The sequence below is a fragment of the Channa argus genome, chromosome 21, assembly GCF_033026475.1.
Source record: "Channa argus isolate prfri chromosome 21, Channa argus male v1.0, whole genome shotgun sequence".
In the NCBI taxonomy this organism is placed as follows: domain Eukaryota; kingdom Metazoa; phylum Chordata; class Actinopteri; order Anabantiformes; family Channidae; genus Channa; species Channa argus.
Genome location: NC_090217.1, coordinates 9277417 through 9295437, shown reverse-complemented (window position 1 = coordinate 9295437; position 18021 = coordinate 9277417). Strand labels below are relative to the sequence as shown.

General features: G+C 38.4%; 1 protein-coding gene across 27 annotated transcripts in view; it reads left to right on the top strand.

The window, feature by feature from the left end:
• The window catches only part of cacna1c (calcium channel, voltage-dependent, L type, alpha 1C subunit), a 177056-nt gene that overhangs the window by 50796 nt on the left and 108239 nt on the right, over window positions 1-18021 (top strand). For all 27 annotated transcript variants that reach the window (XM_067490618.1, XM_067490606.1, XM_067490599.1 and 24 more), the window contains 2 exons: window positions 195-618; window positions 5733-5838. In XM_067490618.1, coding sequence (XP_067346719.1) covers window positions 195-618; window positions 5733-5838 — 530 coding nt within the window. The remainder of the gene's footprint in view (window positions 1-194; window positions 619-5732; window positions 5839-18021) is intronic.

The following is an 18021-nucleotide window of genomic DNA, read 5'->3' as shown; positions in this document are numbered from 1 at the left end:
TAAGTCTGTTTGTCAAGTGGCACTTTAATAACTGATATATCAGCAATTTAAAGAATTGACACCCTCAAGAACCATGCGTGATCTATTAAATCAAAAAAGGAATCACTTACTCACTGATGTTTCAAGACTTTACCGAGTTACCTGTGGTTTGCAAATTTATTTTTCTTCTTCTTTTACTCTTTTCTACGCTGCAGGCTCCGACTACTCTCCTTTGACTCGGCCTCCTCCCCCTGGCCTGACCAATGAGCACAGTGGCAGTAGTAGCCATGGCGACCATGGTGGACGAGGCAGCGGGGTCAACCACGGGGTGGGCGTGGTGGGCCTGGCTCCGGAGCACATCCCTACACCGGGGGCGGCGCTGAGCTGGCAGGCGGCCATCGACGCTGCGCGGCAGGCGAAGATGATGGGCAACGCCGCATCGGGTGGAGGGGCGGGGCTCGGGTCAGGAGGCGGCGGGCCCATCTCCACGGCCAGTTCCACACAAAGAAAGAGACAGCACTATAGCTCTAAGCCCAAGAAACAGACAACAACAACGGCCACAAGGCCGCCACGGGCGCTACTCTGCCTCACGCTCAAGAACCCCATCCGCAGGGCATGCATCAGCATCGTAGAATGGAAGTATCCTTCAGTCTAAGCATGACACGAGGCTTGTTTCATACTGTTACAATATACATGCAACAAGTTCACTTTTAAAACAGTGCCATATTTTCAGAGTTTGACAGTAGACGTCACTAATAAATTCATTATTATTGGATAATGTGAGGGAAACCTGTCCAGAACCTTTTTTGCATCCCTTCAATGTGGACTCCATGTATAAATCTATAGAAAATAGGATGAGAGTGGGTACATTGATCGATAAATGCAGGTAGAAAAAAATCCATGACAACTTGAAAGTTTTATATTCCAGTTAAAGAATGTAAACAAGTTAAGAATGGACCACACTTCTCTGTTAATTTACTATCACTTTTTATGTATCCCTTTTTATTTCTTAATCACCCTGTCTCCTGTGTCTGTGTGATTATTTGCTCTCTAGTTACTTGTTTTAATCCTTTCTCCCCTTCCTATATCACCAGGAGGAGGCGGAGGGCCCATCTCACCCCCCTTTCCTCCACTCCTTTTCATCTTACATTTTTTTTTATGTTTTTCTCACATGGGCATAATACAAATTGTGTCATTTTCATCCCTCCTTCACACCCCTCACCCCTACCTCTTTCTAAATGTTATGTACCCCTCCTCTCTCTCCCTGGTCAATTCATGCCTCTGTGCCAGTTTTGCTTCCTCTATCTTCTACCTTTGAGTCTTTCCCACCATTTAATATGTCTCTGCTTCCTTCTGTCCTTCCAAATCTCTCTGTTCCTGCTGTCCCCGCTCCATCCTTTCTTTATACTCTTCCTCTTCCTTTTCTTTTTTTAAGCTCCTCATCATAATGACTTGGTTTCTCCTTAGGGTGAAATAGAGGGTAAAGGGAGAGAAAAAGAAGTGGTCAGTCTCATAGTCAAAGTAATCTATAATAGAAGAGGGTCCACATGAGGATCAACATCATCCTGAGAGGGAGAGAGAGTAAAAAATTTTACAGAGAAATTTGAAATGTTGACAGGTGATAGACCAGTGTACCTACGTAATGAGGGATGGCAAAGGTAAACAAGTAAAAAGACAGAACAAAGGTAGGCGTGAATTGCTGAGGAAGAACAAGGTAAGTTAGAAGACTTGTGTGTGTGTTTCCAGATTTTATCAAATTAGAATACATTAAGGTTGATAATATTTAAATCTTTAATAAGCAGAAGTACAATGGAGAGTCTTTTCTGTTGGTGTACTAAAAGCTCTAGAACTTTTTTTCACGTTACATGTCACAATCATAGCAAAAAAGCTGTGTCAGTGTCCAGTTTTTCATACATAACAATTGATTTTACTAAAAAATATTGTTTTTTAGTAATTTACTTTATGTCATTCCAACCGCTAGAATTCAAAATACTGAAAATATTAATATTAGATTTCCACTCTTTGTACCAGCCGGCAGCTTTAAAAAATGTGTATGACAAGAAATTCTTTAAATATCCAATAATAAGTGATATAACTAACTCATAACTGCATCATGCAGAAACCCTCAGGGTCACTGTCAGTGACAGTTGTGCATTCATTACCCACAACACTATTTATTTTAGCACCTCTCACAAGTGGGGAGGAAGAGAGTGAAGCAGACTGGCAGCGAGATAAAAGTGGGGGAATGAAATGATTTTAGGTAAGAAAATGGATAAGCAGGTGGTCTCTTAGGGAACATAAGGGAAAGGCATAGAGTGTTAGCCATAAGAAACCAGAACAAAAGAGGAATTACAGCAAATTTGGTCGTTCAGTAGTTTAAAAATCCCCATCAGTCTGTCTTTCGGCTTGTCTGTATAACTGCTTTACTTAGGATGCCTTTTATAGCTGCAGTGTGGGCCTGTTTGAATGCAGCATGTGTTTGAACATTACTCTGTGGATGACTTCGCACACAGTATGCATTTGTTCTGTGTGTATTTAAGCATCCATGAGTTGTTTGTATTCTATAGAGTTCATGTATGTGTATGCCTGGGTGTATCCTCTGTTCTGTGAGTGCCTCTTCCTCTAGAGATAGCAGATCCAAAATCTTCCTCTTTTCCTCCTCTGTTACCATGACTACAGTTACTGCTCTCAACAGGTCGATTGGGTCTGTCTGAGCTCATGCATACACTGGAAAGGCACGCTTAGATTAGAGAATGTGCATAAACACTCTTGAGGAGCACATACATGCTTACACATAGGTGATAAAGGCCTTAAACACTCTGTTGTGTAATTATATAATTTAGTATTACCTGCACACTACAAGGTCAATGTGAGAGACAAGGAGATAGTGGGGACAGGTGTTTGTTCTCTATATGAAACAAATGTTCTCTATATGAAACCATGCTAAGTGGTACTTTTAAAAAGGTGTCATAGAGAGCATTTACACACATGCACACACACAAAAGTTTGGATAACAGTTTATATAGTATATTATTTCTAGTCAAATAAGGCATTATGCTGTTTGCATACAGTGACAGCTCAATCAGTAAAGATTCTCAGCATAAATATTCACAGCACAACGCAGCAGAGTGTTCGGCTTGCTGTCCCTGATAATATCAGTATATCCCCGGTTTCTTATTTGGGTTTGTCAAGATAAAGAGATTATCTGTTTATTGTGAGCTGCATGTGGTGTTTATATGATGCAACTGCTGAATGCAGAGAATGAGAGAAAATAACAGTTATTCAGACCTGGTGTGTATGTGGCTGCAATCCCAGTGTGACAGTTTAAGGTAAGTGTAATCAGTTAGCTTGTAAAAATGCTAAATGTAAATGGTAAATTTCAAAATGTCTCAGACAGTAGTACCCTGGTGAGAATGGCATCATGTGAAACATTCTGAATTTACTATTTAGATTTAGTCTTTCCTCTTAGCATTAAAGACCTTTGCCCAAAGCTAATATTTCTTTGCTATTAAAGATTCCATTTTGCTTTGTTTTCTGAGTAATGAACATTACATTATCTATAGACTTTGATTCTTTACTCACACTTAAAATTTCCTCCAAGTGTTGTTTGGGTATCAACAGCACAGCAGGCAGCAGATTTATTATCATGTTGATGGAAGCAGACCTCAAGGGTTTTTAAATTTATGGGTCAGAAACCCAGAATGAGTCACAGGCCCATTTTTATTAGGGTCCCTGCATGTCTGGAGTGTGTTTTAATGAGGCCCCTGTAAAAGGGTGAGTGATTATCTTTGATGCCTTTTGGTCCCAGGCTGAATGATCTCGTGGCCCATGATGTTCAAGAGTCAATCTTTAATCCAAACATAAACAAGGTATTAGCTCAATCATAAAATGCAAGCAGATTTTTATTTTCCCAACTGATGGTTCTCTGTCGGCAGGGCTAAATAACAGTAGTTAAAAGTTTTAAAATGAATAGCATGTCTGTTTAAGATTGCTAGTGTGATTATAAGTACAAGACTGTTAAAGCTGTAAAGTTTACTTCTTCCTGTTGTGTTTAACTAAATCCAGGACTTTATTTGTCATACAGTTTTATCACTTTACTGTAATTTAAGCCTAGTTTAAACCAAATGTGTTTGGTAAAAATCAAGATGCAGGCTTAGATACAAAAATAATACATTTATCAAACTTTTGTCTGTTGGTCTGTCTGTTGGTTTGGACAGGATGTCATCTTATCACCAATGGTAGTCTCACTCAATTTTTTATTTGAGCTGTAAGTGAAACAATTCAGGTTTTTTTAGTTTAGTCTGACTCTTGATTCTCTGCACATGTGCCCCAGCCAACCTTTAATTACAGTGTGGCAACAAGGACATGATCTTTCATTGGCTTTCCACTTGTGTAAATTGACACTTGTGTCAGTCCAGCAGAGTTAAATTAAGTGCATCAGATGATTAAAGTCAGAATATGCATTCTTAGCTAGTGCTAGGAAAAGAGATTTGAAATAAGTCCACTGTGCTCTGCCTGACCCTCCCTTTCCCTACTTTAAATAAGAATGCCGCTATGTGTCATCAAGTGGAAATCTCTGATTGGTAAGAAGAGCAAGCGTCACTCAGAAACTTTTGAAGCACATGTCTCTGCATTAATGCCAGCACTGTGATTATGACATCATGGGAGGCGCCAACAGCTCCTCTATACAATAAATATACATTTTGTGTTTCTTAAATTTTTAAAAAAAGTTACATAATGTAGCTTTAAACATTGTTTTCAAGGTTGAAATCATGCACAAATGGTTTAATGTGGTTTGTTGGATAGGATTGCTGTTTGTTTTACACATTAAGGTCTGGAGCCTGTACTAATTTGACATGTTGTCAAGAGGGAAAGAAGGAAGTGAGGTAGAAAGGATGAAGGAAGGAAGGAAGGTAAGAATGGAAGAAAGGTGTAGCAGCATGGCAAAAGACAGGTGGAGGGAGGTGACAGCAGTGGCAGTAATTGTGTTGATGAAAAGCAGGACTCCTCTATCTCCCCTTCACATTCCGTTCCTCGCTCACTTTCTCTCGGCACTCTCCATTCTCTCTCACTTTGTATCTTTCCCTCTGTCTCAGAGGCCAAAAATAATGAGGTCACTCCCCTCTCAAGGACCGTTCCAAATAAAAACTCTCTGTTTCTCCTCTCTCTCATTCCATCTTGCTCTAACTCTCTCTTTGTCCACATCCCATGTTCCACGCGACAGGCCTGCTCCTCGCTGCACCCATATTAGGGCATGCACTGTCTCCCTCAATCCCCCTGCATACAAAAAGAACTTCCTAAGTGACCCAATATGTCTTATTGTTAACAATAGGACAGACAGAGCTGCTTTGATCTCTTTCGTTTTGCACACTGGTCCTGAACTCTCTTGTATCTACAGGATATTGTATATATACTGCTGCCTATGTGAGGGTGTAGTTTGTTTTAAAATGCCTCTTAGTGTTATGTCAGACATATTAAAATATGGCTGATATGAAGCCTTGGTGTGTTTAGAAAGGACAGAAGAATTTTTATTATTTTCTGGTGCATACTAGAGCTATTCATGGATAATTGAAAACCTACTTGAATCCTACACTTTTAAAAACAGTGATTCAATCTAAAATTGACTTGGGTCAAGACCAAGACCAGTTGAATGTCAATTAAGAGGAACAAGTAGACCTGGGAAGACCTCATAGGTTTGAATGTCTCTGCACTTGTGTTGTTATGGTATGTATATTCCCTAACTCCTTATTCAGACCATTTGAGATCATCATCCTGATGACCATTTTCGCCAACTGTGTGGCCTTAGCCGTCTACATCCCCTTCCCAGAGGATGACTCAAATGCCACCAACTCCAATCTGGTGAGTAAATATTTTGACTGCTTTACAGCTGAATGCATTGCTTGTTTTTTGGTTTTGTAGCTGCTGGTTTATTTAAATTCTTGGTGGATTGGCCATTGGTAATTATTTATTTAGTTTTTGTTTCCCAGTCTTGGAAGACAGGGTCTCTAGGATTTGTTTCCATGTTCTACGACCTGAGTTTACTTTTTTGATGTATTAACCTTGACTCACATTATATCAGGTGAATGTGAAACATTTCATGAGCAGATTATTCTGGCAATTAGCATTTCTGTTTAATGTGTCATTTGCAAATTTCCAGCTCCTTCCCCTGTGTGTGTGTGTGTGTGTGTGTGTGTGTGTGTGTGTGTGTGTGCGTGTGTTTGTGAGAGATTAGCTCTCATGTACCTAACAGCCAGGAGTGGGAGATTTTGTATGACACTGACTGGTTCATAAAGGTGAATAACAAGATGGGTGGAGTGAAAAAAGTGACAAAGATTGTGGAGAGGGGTAGATAAATAAAAAAATCGATGTTATGGTAGAAAGTCTTTGAGTAGTAATAAAAGTAAATGAAAGTAAAGAAAACTTAGGGCTTCTGTTATTTTGACAGATGATTTTTAAGCATCAAATAAAACTATGTGGATTGATTTGATCAAAGGAAATTTTTAATTTGTTGTCGACAAAAGAACATTTTGTCTAAGGAGAAAATGGCTCTTTTGATTAAGCTCTTCTGGATGACTAACTTGTCTTAAATGGGGAAAAAAGCTTGGTTTTGTGGCTGCCAATGTGTCATCTAGTCTAATACACTTAATGCAACATGAATAATTATAAATAAAATCTAAATTATTATAAAATAAGTATATCTGTAGCTTCAAAACTTCAAGACTGACTGTTTTTGCCAAACCTCTTATGTAATTCTGTCAACCTGGCTGCTTACCGTGGTAAATCTTTGTGTTGCACTGTGTTTATATGATAAAGTACTTCTGTGTGTCTAAGTCAGCTTGCAGATGTATGCCACTGGATGAGTGTGAGAAGGACAGTAATCCCTTCTAGGCCAAGTAACATCTGTCAATCTTTGTCTCTCTCTCTCTCTCTCTTACTTCTTTCTTTCTCTTTCTGTCTGTCTGTCTGCCTGCTGCCAAATTGTGGCTATACTGGGGTTTTCAGACTACTTGTTATGCACAGTATGTGAACATTTTGAACTGTAATAGTGTGCTGGTTCTGTGATTTTTATTAGTATTAGGAAGTGTTTTATTGTCCAGGTGTCTGTTTTGACCATGTCTAGGCATAAAGCTTCTTTGGGCTTGCTTTATATTTGTAAGTGGAGAGATAACACTTGTTTGCATGTATTTTACTGTGTTGATGATGTAGTGTCAGAACAGATCTATGAGTCAGTGCAAGCGTAAATATGATTGAGGGAGGACAGCTGTTTTCATGTTCTCAATCTGATCACCTACTCTATTTACAGTATCTCCCTCTGGATTCTGTAGGAGGAACTTACAGCAATTCTATTACCTTCTTCATGTGCCAGAGCCAGCATTTGACTTTATAGAGCAAGTTTAGCTTATCATATTACAGTTAGTGATCAAACAATTAACGGCTTTCTTAAATTCTTAAAGCTCTCAACTAGTTTTTCATATTTTAAGAAATTCAGTTTTTTTCAATTATGTAATATTCAAATTTGAAGGACGACTCAGCAAATTGTAAACTGTATGATTCAGAAGGAACATAATATACACACATGATGTATATGTTTAAAGATTTGACTTTCAAAATAACTAGTCCCCAATCAAAGTTAGATTGTAATGTACACAAATCAGCCACAGTACCGCAACCACTGACAGTTAAAGCGCATAACATTGCACATCATGTTACAGTGGTACTTGCCAATGTGTGGGATAAAATAGGCAGCAGTAGGCTATTTAACCATCTGTACCAATAGTCGTTAAAAGACTGTTACACAAGTTGCTAAAATGTAATGCTGGCCATGATCCACAGCTGTCAGAACATACATTGTTCACTACCTTTACAGTATATTTATGTACTCCCCAAACTAGAACGATAGAAAAGTTAAAAATCAGCAAAATTGTGAAATGCTTTAAGGGAAATGCTGCTAAAGTCTTTGCACCTAATAGCAGAGGACTACCCTATACAGGTCTTGTGGAGTCCATGCCTTGAACTGTATTAGTGGTTGGGGGGGGCTAAAAAATAGGTAGGTGGTTTTAATGTTGTTGATGATCAGTGTGACTATGATGAGTATTTTGAGTATTCATGAAAGTACATTTAAGTATATTATCCCATTTAAGCGAAGTAATGTATAGTGTTTGATGTACTTAGTTTTCATGGGACGATATACTAGAAAATAGTAACAGCAAGTCTTACTGTTTCAGTTTCTGTAAACACCATGAACACATTTTTAATGCTTGTCTGTTTCCTGTGCTCAGTGGCTGTCCTCAAGTCTGTTGGGGCCCTAGGCAAAAATGTATGCATCGTAAAACCGCTATACTTAAGCTAGGGAAAATACAATAAAATACATACCAGACCACACTGCAAATAGCCTAATAACTTACAGTAATACACCATGTGGAGTAATACTTCATATAGTGCACTTTCATCCGTTTACTACAGAATTATTATTGTCTGAGTTAGCTGATTATTTGCAGCCTGCCAGCTAAGTTTACTTCCGGTGACTCCAGCAAAGCTGGACACATTAGGCTGCTCTACTAATTAGTTAGCTGAGCCAACTCATGGTAAATGTTAAAGTAAACAAAAGAAACTAGGTGGCCCCAATGGATATTCTGTTCAACTGTCTCTTCACCACAATTACAGCGACACTGACAACATTTATCTAACGCTATTTAGTTTATTATATTTAATCTTTATTATCTCCAATGCTCCACTTAACCACTATCTTGCTTTTTCTACTGTTCCTCTTTTTTTGCTCCCAGAATAATAACTCCTCTTCATTTTCACAGCTTATTTTCGTTGTTTCGTTAGACCTGTTGGTTTAAATCATGCGCTACTTGCAACTGAGTGAGAGTCAGGTCCCTTTTAGGAAAGTCTGCGACTGGTAGTGTCATTGCAAACTTTGCACAAAGTCAGTGCTGTACATAGTTTAACTTTTGTCACCCCTCGGGGGTCCCCTACTGGCCTGGGGCCCCAAGCCATTGCCTGCCTTGCCTACTGGCAAGGAGCACCTCTGGCTGCTCTCATGCAGACACACAGTTGCTTGAAAAGTTTGGCCTCCTAAATGAACCTATTTTCAGGTATTCTATTCTTGCAGAGTTATTTTTTATCCCACTGGTGACACCCATAGTTAATGAAAAGATATGACACACACGCGCACACAGATCCACTCACAACCACCACCACAGCTGTGGTCAATTAGTTTTATAACCTTCTGACAGACAGCATAGAACAAGCCGATGAACAAGAGGCTGTGCATGCTTGAGAAATAGTTTGTACTTTTGTTGTGTATGTCGATTGTATTACCAAGTATACAAGTTAAATGAAGTATTCAAGTTTGAGCTAGTTTAGATAAGTCAGTGGTTGGCAAATATGTAATCATGCACAAAGCATGGTTAATTACAAAGTGAGAAAATAAAATATGCTTGCATGCATTTCAGGGTCGCCCAAAAATATGAAAATAATATTAGCTCAATATAGTGTATTTAAGATTGAGATGCACATTAGTGCATGTTAAACAATTTGCATTCATTTTGACAACTGACATTATTGATTATATATTGCTTATATCCAAAGTGCTTTAGAATGTTGCTAATGTTGCTTGTAATTCACCCATCATTCGCACACTTACACACTGATGGCATTGGCTGCTATACAAGGTGCTCACCTGACCCACCCGGAGCAACTAAGGTTTCATTGTCTTGCCCAAGGACACTTTGACATATAGCCAAGAGGGAACGGGAGTTGAAAGACTGACCCTGTGGTCTGAAGATGGACCACTGAGCTACAGCTGCCCCTGTATATACACAATACACTCACATTGCGTTTGCAAGACAGTAACAAAAGACAGCCAGAATCCATTTTACATTTTGTTGGCTAATTTGCCAAAGAATATTTTTTTTCATGATTTTTCACAGTTATTTAAATTACAGGTTTATCCACAAGTGTCCTAGTGAGTTTAATGACATTTAGATGATTCCTCATTTGGGAAGAATGAACCTGTGTTACTTTCTTACTATCACAGACACCTGCCTATTGTCTCGATGTTTACCTCCCTATAATATAATTGCATTTGAGTGTTGCAAACTGTGATGTAACCCACTCATTAAATGGAGCCTAACATGAATTTGAGCCACTGGAGTCTTTTAAACAATCCCTGCATCAAAGCATTTTTAATTTAACTCACCATGAAGCCCCTGTGTTATTTCATACTTCTGTCATCCTCCTCCTTGAATGAGTTTTGTTGTCATTTTTTTGTCATTTGATGTGATACATTGTGCTTACCCCTGTGTGATTTTCACCCACACAGTTTTTATTTCTTCCCATACTCATTTGCAAATTAAACTAAAGGCTTATACAATATTTAATGAAGACTCTGGCTCAATATCGTAATGGTGTTAAGATTTACCTTTCAAACTAATTCAGCCCTTGTATTAGTTTCAATATGGCACCCTCTCACACAAGTCTTTCTTATGCAATACCAGAAATCTGTTGTATTGCTTCCAGTACAAGATTTCTATTTCTGTCTGCATCCCATAATGTGCCGTTCCATCTCCTTGACGACATGCCCAATAATAGCAGCGGGAGAGGTTGTCATGGATATTGTAACCGTAGTGATGCTCCTCATCTGTCCTTGGTTACAGAGGAGAAGGGTAGGAACCAAAGTGTGAGAAAGTGTCTTCTCTCAGGGATGAAATACATGCTGCACTTTGACTAGTTCAGTTCATGGATGATATTTTTTGTTAAGTGTTACAAGTAGATTAATTTTAATTTGATAGGTGTCAACTGCAGGTACAAAGCATATGACTTGGATACAGGTGACTGCATTAAGTGTTTTGCATCCCATGAAGAGTCTAGTTTTAACCATAGAGTCACTGATTTTCTAGCCTTCACAGAGTAATGCTATTTGTAAACTTGACATAATTTCTTAATAAATTATTTAACTGTTTCAAAGAATAATATATGAACTGGTGCATTTTCTTGAACTGCCTTTCATCACATCTTTCTGAAGTTGCTGGAAGCATTCCTTTGTCTTTATTATGCAGGATGCACTAATACAATGACTTGTGAAGGCAAAGTGTCAGAGGGTTTTATTTATTTTGTTTAAAGCTGGCCTTAAAGAATTATACATGTTGTATTGTAACTACACTGGACCACTCTTCCAAACATTGTGTGGCATTAGATAGGTGAGGTGGGCAGCCATAGGTGAAACATGGGGAGCTAGTCCTGAGATTTGAACCAGGAAACTGTATCACAGGCTGATGCTCTAGCCATTCATCCACCAGGCCGCCCCGATAAAGCACTACTATAGGTTTAAAAATAGTTTAATTACATTTTAGTATGTATATGGAGTTGTGCAACTGATATCAATAAGCTTTTACATGCTAAAGAAATAACCATTGTTACACATTTGTTAAGATTCGTTCATTTCTTGTGTTTCTAATATAGTTACCAAACGTTTAGACTGTATGTGCTCCACTGCATTTACCTAACAAGTGAGGCTTCACCAGTTTTACGTGTGACTTTCTTAGTCTCCCTTAACTCAGTGTAGGCATTTAGGTCCTTTTTATTTAGATAAGGTAATATTAATACCTTGAATTTCATTTGAGTTAATGAAATAACCTTAGCTAAGCCTCATAAAGACTATTTATTGCACCCACCATGTGGTCGCTGTTCTTGAGTCTCGGCATGACCTCCGGCCTCCGTCTGTCTTCCCCCATCATTTCTGCTTTAAAGGATCAAGTTAACATGATGTTCACTTGGGTGCTATTTTGGTGGTTGCTAGATGATGCAGAGAAATCATTATCTAGAATCTAAATTTCCTTATATAAACAATATTGCTCTGCATTCTTGTGTGGTGGTAGTGGTGATTGGCTATGTGTGTGCATCTCTAAAAAATGGTAATGGAATGCAGCCACTGATTATGCATTGGGATAAAGCTGTAGCTGTGTGTATGTTGGTGCGTCTGCTCGTCCTGCAGTGTATGTAGGTGTGTGAACAACTATAGCGGAATTTGATGCAATTATTAGTATTACATTTACCTGTATAGGCGAGTGTGTGTGTGTGTGTTTAACTATGCCCTCTATATATAAACAGTTGAATACTACTGTATTTTATCAGTTCTTATACACATCAGTAGGTCCCTCAACACAGAAGAGAATCTGTTTCAGGTTTTCTGCAGTGCAACGTGTTTCAGCCGTGCAATAGCCTAGGGAGTCATTATTTGTAAATTATAAATGTTGTTCCCCTTTATTTTATTCCAGAGTAACTAAGGAATACCCCAGTAACAATTTGTGACAGAGACTGTGGTGCTGTCAAACTCCAAAGTTATGACTTCAACAAAGCTTGACTTCTTTACCATTCGCTCTAAATTTATAGCCATTTTGGAGCCATTCTTTACTGCTGCAGGGCTGTAGTGTAAGTAGAAATTACCCTCGCTCATGAAAAAATTATGATCTTTACGGCAAGTTATATTTTTTTCTGAATAGTTTATTTGCTGTAGCAAAACATAATTAATTCTTTTATTCTTTCTGTACAAAGGAATTCTATTGTAATGCTCTAATGTCACATAAAATTGGTATCAGAAAAGTCTCATTCATTGGGGTTTTAACAAAATTTTAAAATAAATTTACTCCACCCTTTTAAACTTGACATGTAATTAGCATAAAAATATTGTACTGGAGGTGAAGCTTTTTGTCGCTTAATTTTTCTGTCTCTGTTTTGAAGAACTTCATTGGCATAGTTGTTAAACAGAGTGTGACTAAAGCATAATATAATGTTAACATAAGTGCTCAAGCGATATACGATGAATAATAGCTTTGTACTGAAATTATACAATAACTAAGAATTTGTGTTTTTCTTGCTGCCTCAGTCTGTCCCTCCTGTCCTCTGCTCTCTCTCTTTCTCTCTCTTTCACACAGAGTCTTTGTCTCTCCTCCTCCACCTCTAATAAAAGTGAAAGATAAAGACTTTAAATGATGGCAGCTGTGGCACCACATTCATTACAACACTATTTCCTCTACCCTCTCTCCTCCTCCCTTGTTTTTAATAGTCCCATTTTGGTGATAAAGATAGGGAGATTTCCACACAAACTTCATGACCTCTCCCTCCTTCTTTTTTCTTCCTCTTTCTTGATGTGACAAATGTGTAACCTTGTGTTTTTATGTGTCTGCCTTTAAATCTGAATCTGTGGTTTGAACCAGAAGCAGCAGATCAGTATTGTTTTTTATAACGCTGTCTCATTCATGTACTGTATTTCCTGATTCCTGTGTAAGTCCCTAAAAGTGTTTCGAATATACTTCCTTGTATACACTTAACCTGTATACTAGACCAGCTTTTGAGCTTGTATTTGTATAGCTTTGTCCGTGAGTTTTTGTGTGGGAGGAAATATATAGGGTCTATAGATTTATATGCTTGTGAATTTGTATAATGGTGCATTGGTAGTCAGCGCAGTTACAAATTTGGCAATCAAGTCATGTTAAATCAGGTCAAATGAGTCTTATGAAACTAAAATAAAATTTTCCTAATGCTTACGCCAAGGCAAGAATTATTAACATTACATAACAGTCTGAGAGAGGCTAGTAATGCAGAAGTGAGTGTTTGATCATTTGCATGAAGTTCCAGATGTGCCAGTGGACAAGATGAGAGGCAAAGGGGGAGAAAAAGAAGAGAAAGAGATCGAGCAGGATATTTTTACTGAGCTAAAAGTGTCCACCTCTGCCTCAGATCGACCCACATTACAGCTCCCACAGAGCACACAGAGAAAGTGAGAGTAATGTTTCTGTCCATCACTGAAACACAAAGTTCTCAGTACAACCTTACCACAGGGAGATGTGTCAGTCCTAATGTCCCCATTTCTGTCAGAAACATTCTTATCATTATTTGCCTTTATGGCAAATGCGATTCACTTAAAGCTATGATAAGTGACTTCAGGTAGTGCTAGGATGAGGGTTGAAATAAACCCACTCTTCTCCTCCTTGCTTTCCCTCCCTCTGATCAACTCAGATCAACGCACTGTTGTGTTCTGCCCTGTAATTCAAGTTGTTGGTTTTGTGAAATTATACTAAATGAGAAGACCTAGTAATCAAGCAGAAATAGTTTTAATGGTCTAGGTCAAGGGTCCCTCAGAAAAATGAAGAAGCATATGCTGGCAATGCTGTCATTAAAGTATTGATTAAAGGAGGCTTTGACAGACCTTAATAACATCAAAATAATTGTTTTGTTTCTGTGGTCTTTTATAGGAGACTCTTGTGCAGTTAGGATAACTCATGCACATACTTTTTTAAAATTTACATTTTAATATTCGAAATTTCTACTCCTCCACATGCAAAATACGTGCATAGGACGATGCAAAGCTTAATTTATGGGATTCTTCTTCTTTGGTTATTATGCCTTGAAAAATAACTATGTTGATTCCTCATCTATGTGGATGAAGCACATATACAGTATACTGATGCACGCTTAAAAGTTTTCGTTCTCTTCTCTTTTGATCACAATATGGTTGCTGTTCAGCCAAGTAACTTTCTAATGGAAAATATGTTTTATTTGTGTCATCCCATCACTGGCATCCCAAAATTAGACACCCACATGAGACAAATTACATATACAGCAAATATTAGAGCCATGGCAACAAAGGCAGTGGAAGTGCACAGTAGATCTCTGGGCAGATTAGGGTGGTGAACAGGTGTAATTAATACTCTGCATGTGTATTTGTGTGTGTTTATCAATCCATACAAATATTTATATATTTGTATATACCAGTCATAAAAACAGAATGTGACATCACCCGAGGAGTAAAGCAAATGTCACACTAGCACATTACTACTTTGAGCTAAAAGCTCCCGATCAGTCATACTCCAGTCAGTGTATTACAAAACAATTTCAGTTGATTTCTTTAGTAGTAGAAACTAAAAACTACACAGGTACATTCCATTATAGACTTAATCAATAATATTTGTTGGTGTGTGCTTGTGCTTTGTCTTTTGCTGTCTTCTAGATGCACTGAGGTCACAGACAAAAAGTGTGTCTGAAAATGTATTCAACAAGAAACCTCAGCTCACTTGCTCCCTGAATTAATAGGTGATGCTTTGTTGCAACGTGTACTGCATCTATTAGGAAGAGCAGTGATGTTGGTGTGGTATTCAGTGACATTTAGCCATCTGGTCTGGGAACTGGCAACGACACACACTCTTTCACTCTCTTTCTGACCCTTTCTGTCTCACTCCTACAGAGACTCAAGGTGACAGTTTACATAAATGTACACACCCTGGACTGAAACTGTGGCTGTCAATAAGGCATGTCCCTATAATGCAGAACACTGGCTTGTCTGTGTGTGTGTTCATCTGCACACTTGCTAGTGGGGTTAGTGTGTTTTTCCTGCATCATCAAAGGCTGGGTTCCCATAGAAACAGATGTTTCTGTTTTCTTCCTTTGTGGCAACATGTGACAGACAGTTTCTGTACTTGTTTGTGTGATGTAAGCTGAAAGTATTAACATAAGTACATGTGCTTTTTAGTCAAATAAAATAATAAAGTGAGGTACGTAAAGGTATTTATCAAGGAAGGAAGAGATGTGAATTAAGATTAAGCTTTAAGGTAATTAAAATTTAGATTTTTCAAAAAAGAACTTGAGCTCAAAATCCAAAAGAAGGTCCTTATATTTTATACAGTCATCATTCAGGACCCCCTGGAATGTAGTCACCTTCTCCAGTATTTGTTTTATTCATGCAGTGACTCATCTACAGTGTAATAGTGAATTTACATCAAAAGATGAATATCAGTTATAGTTTGCTTCTGGGTTTTTAGCATACATTGCGGAAAGGCTGGAGGAAGGTAGATTGGTCTTTATCAATAAAGTGGCCTTGCTCACACAATAAATTGCTGTTTCCACTCCTCTGTTCCATTTTAATGGAATCAAGGCATGACAAAAGTGTAATTTTATGGCAGACAGCAGAGTTGCATGCATTTTATGGAACATGTTGATACTTAAGTGTATTTTCTACAGTCAACCATTTACAAAATATCCTGGTGCAGTGAAAGTAGTGCCACTATTTAAGTTTTGATAGCTGACCACAGAAAAGTGTAGAATTTAAACTGTAGATACTGTTTTGTTAGGAAATGGGAAGAAATCTACAAGAACTTGAATATAGTTTGTATAAACTTGTAGGTGATGTTACCCAGCATTCCCCAGTACATGCATAATGCATAACAAATTAGTAATCCAAATATAACAAGGACAAGTGATGAAAAAAGTATTTTATGGCATTAGAACAAACTGCTTCGCTCATGTTCAGAACATCAGTTAGATGTACACACAAGTATGTATGCCATTGTCCATTGGGAAGAATGTGGATAAGAAGGCTTATGTATGTACTGTATCTGTTCAACCATTGGTCACACACAGTCCTTGGTTTTTGCGACACTTTTTGGATCTGGCTCAATAGTCACACCTGTCTGATTTCCATACTGTCTCTCCGCTCTCTTTCCTCTCATCACTTTTTTCTTTCCTGTCCTCCTCCTTTGTAGGACAACTATCAGGTGTGTCAGTGTGTGACAGCGACCTCCCTCTGCTGTACCCCCCGCACCTTCCTGCTCCTGGGAGGTGACCCAGTTTCCCATGATCCATTGCGGCTGCTTTTGCTGCGTTGTTGCCAGAGTGATATTGCGGGGTCCTTTAATGCCAATTGTGACTGTGTTATGAATAATGAATAGAGAGTGACAGAGTATAGAGACAGAGGAGGAAAAAGAAACAGAAGGATTACTGTAGGTCAGAGAGGTAAGAGTAAAGCAGGGAAGTATGGATGGCAGAAGCACAGAAGGAGAAGGTGAAAGGAAGCAATTGGAGAAATGGAAGATAAAACGAGATAGGAAAAAGACAATGATTCAAAAAGTTTTTATCTGTCCTCCTGTAACGGTCACAGACATTTCAATACCAATAAATAGAACCATTTAGATTTATTTAAAAATGTCATTAAGTTGGAACTTGCTGGAATACTGTTATTTTCTGCAAAGCAGTGCATCTTTAGTGATGACTTCATGCTGCACTTACATTATGTGTAAAATGAAATTGTGCAACCTGGTGGATCAGTGGGTAGATTACCAGACTGAGATATAGAAGTTTCCCGGATCAAATCCCAGCCCATGCACCATGTGTCCTTGAGCAAGACACTCGGTGGAAGTGCACTGTGCACCTGTGGCTGCCCACTGCTTCCCCTCAGGAAGATGAGTTAAATGAGTTTCATTATAACATATATGTGCTTAATGTTGACAATCCTACAGTACATTCTGTAAAAAAGATTACCACAATATTTTACATTAAACCTGACATCTAATTTTATTAAATCAGTTTGTCCTTTTCTCTATGACTAATAGCACAAGATTGTCCCATTGTTCCAAAAGGGCACAAACCAAAAGGGCACGAACCACATTAAACTGGTAATGATAACATTTCATGGGACCATGAGCCTGGTTGTACAGGTAGAAAGGGGGTTATAGGTAGTGTAATTCACATTGTAGTTGAAAGCCACATGTACAAGTTAAAGAGGTTACAATTCTGTACAGTCATTCAGTGAATCAGCATTCACTGAACAGCTAACAGCTAACATTGCATTAATGGTTTAGCCACATACTGTATTCTGTTGTATATGCGTATGTGTACGTGTGTGTGTACTTTTGTTGTCAATTGTGTGACTTGTAGTTAGTTTCTTAATGCTGACTGCAGCATACACCTGTTGAATAGCTCTTAAGCTGTCAGACACTCACACACTCTGGAGCAGAGTCACATACACACAAGGTCCCATAGAGGTGGCCACCCATTACCTTTTTGCCAGAGCTGTCAATTCTTGGCTGGCATGGAGTTTGTAGAAGCAGTGAGTTTCAAACACACACACACACACACACGCACACAGAAAAAGCTTCATCTTTCATTGGCTAGTGTGAATAATATATTTCACTTCATCTAAAAGGGTTTAAAGTGCCCACACAGCCTTTTACTTCAAAGCAGTGAGTTAACACAGGCAAGCAT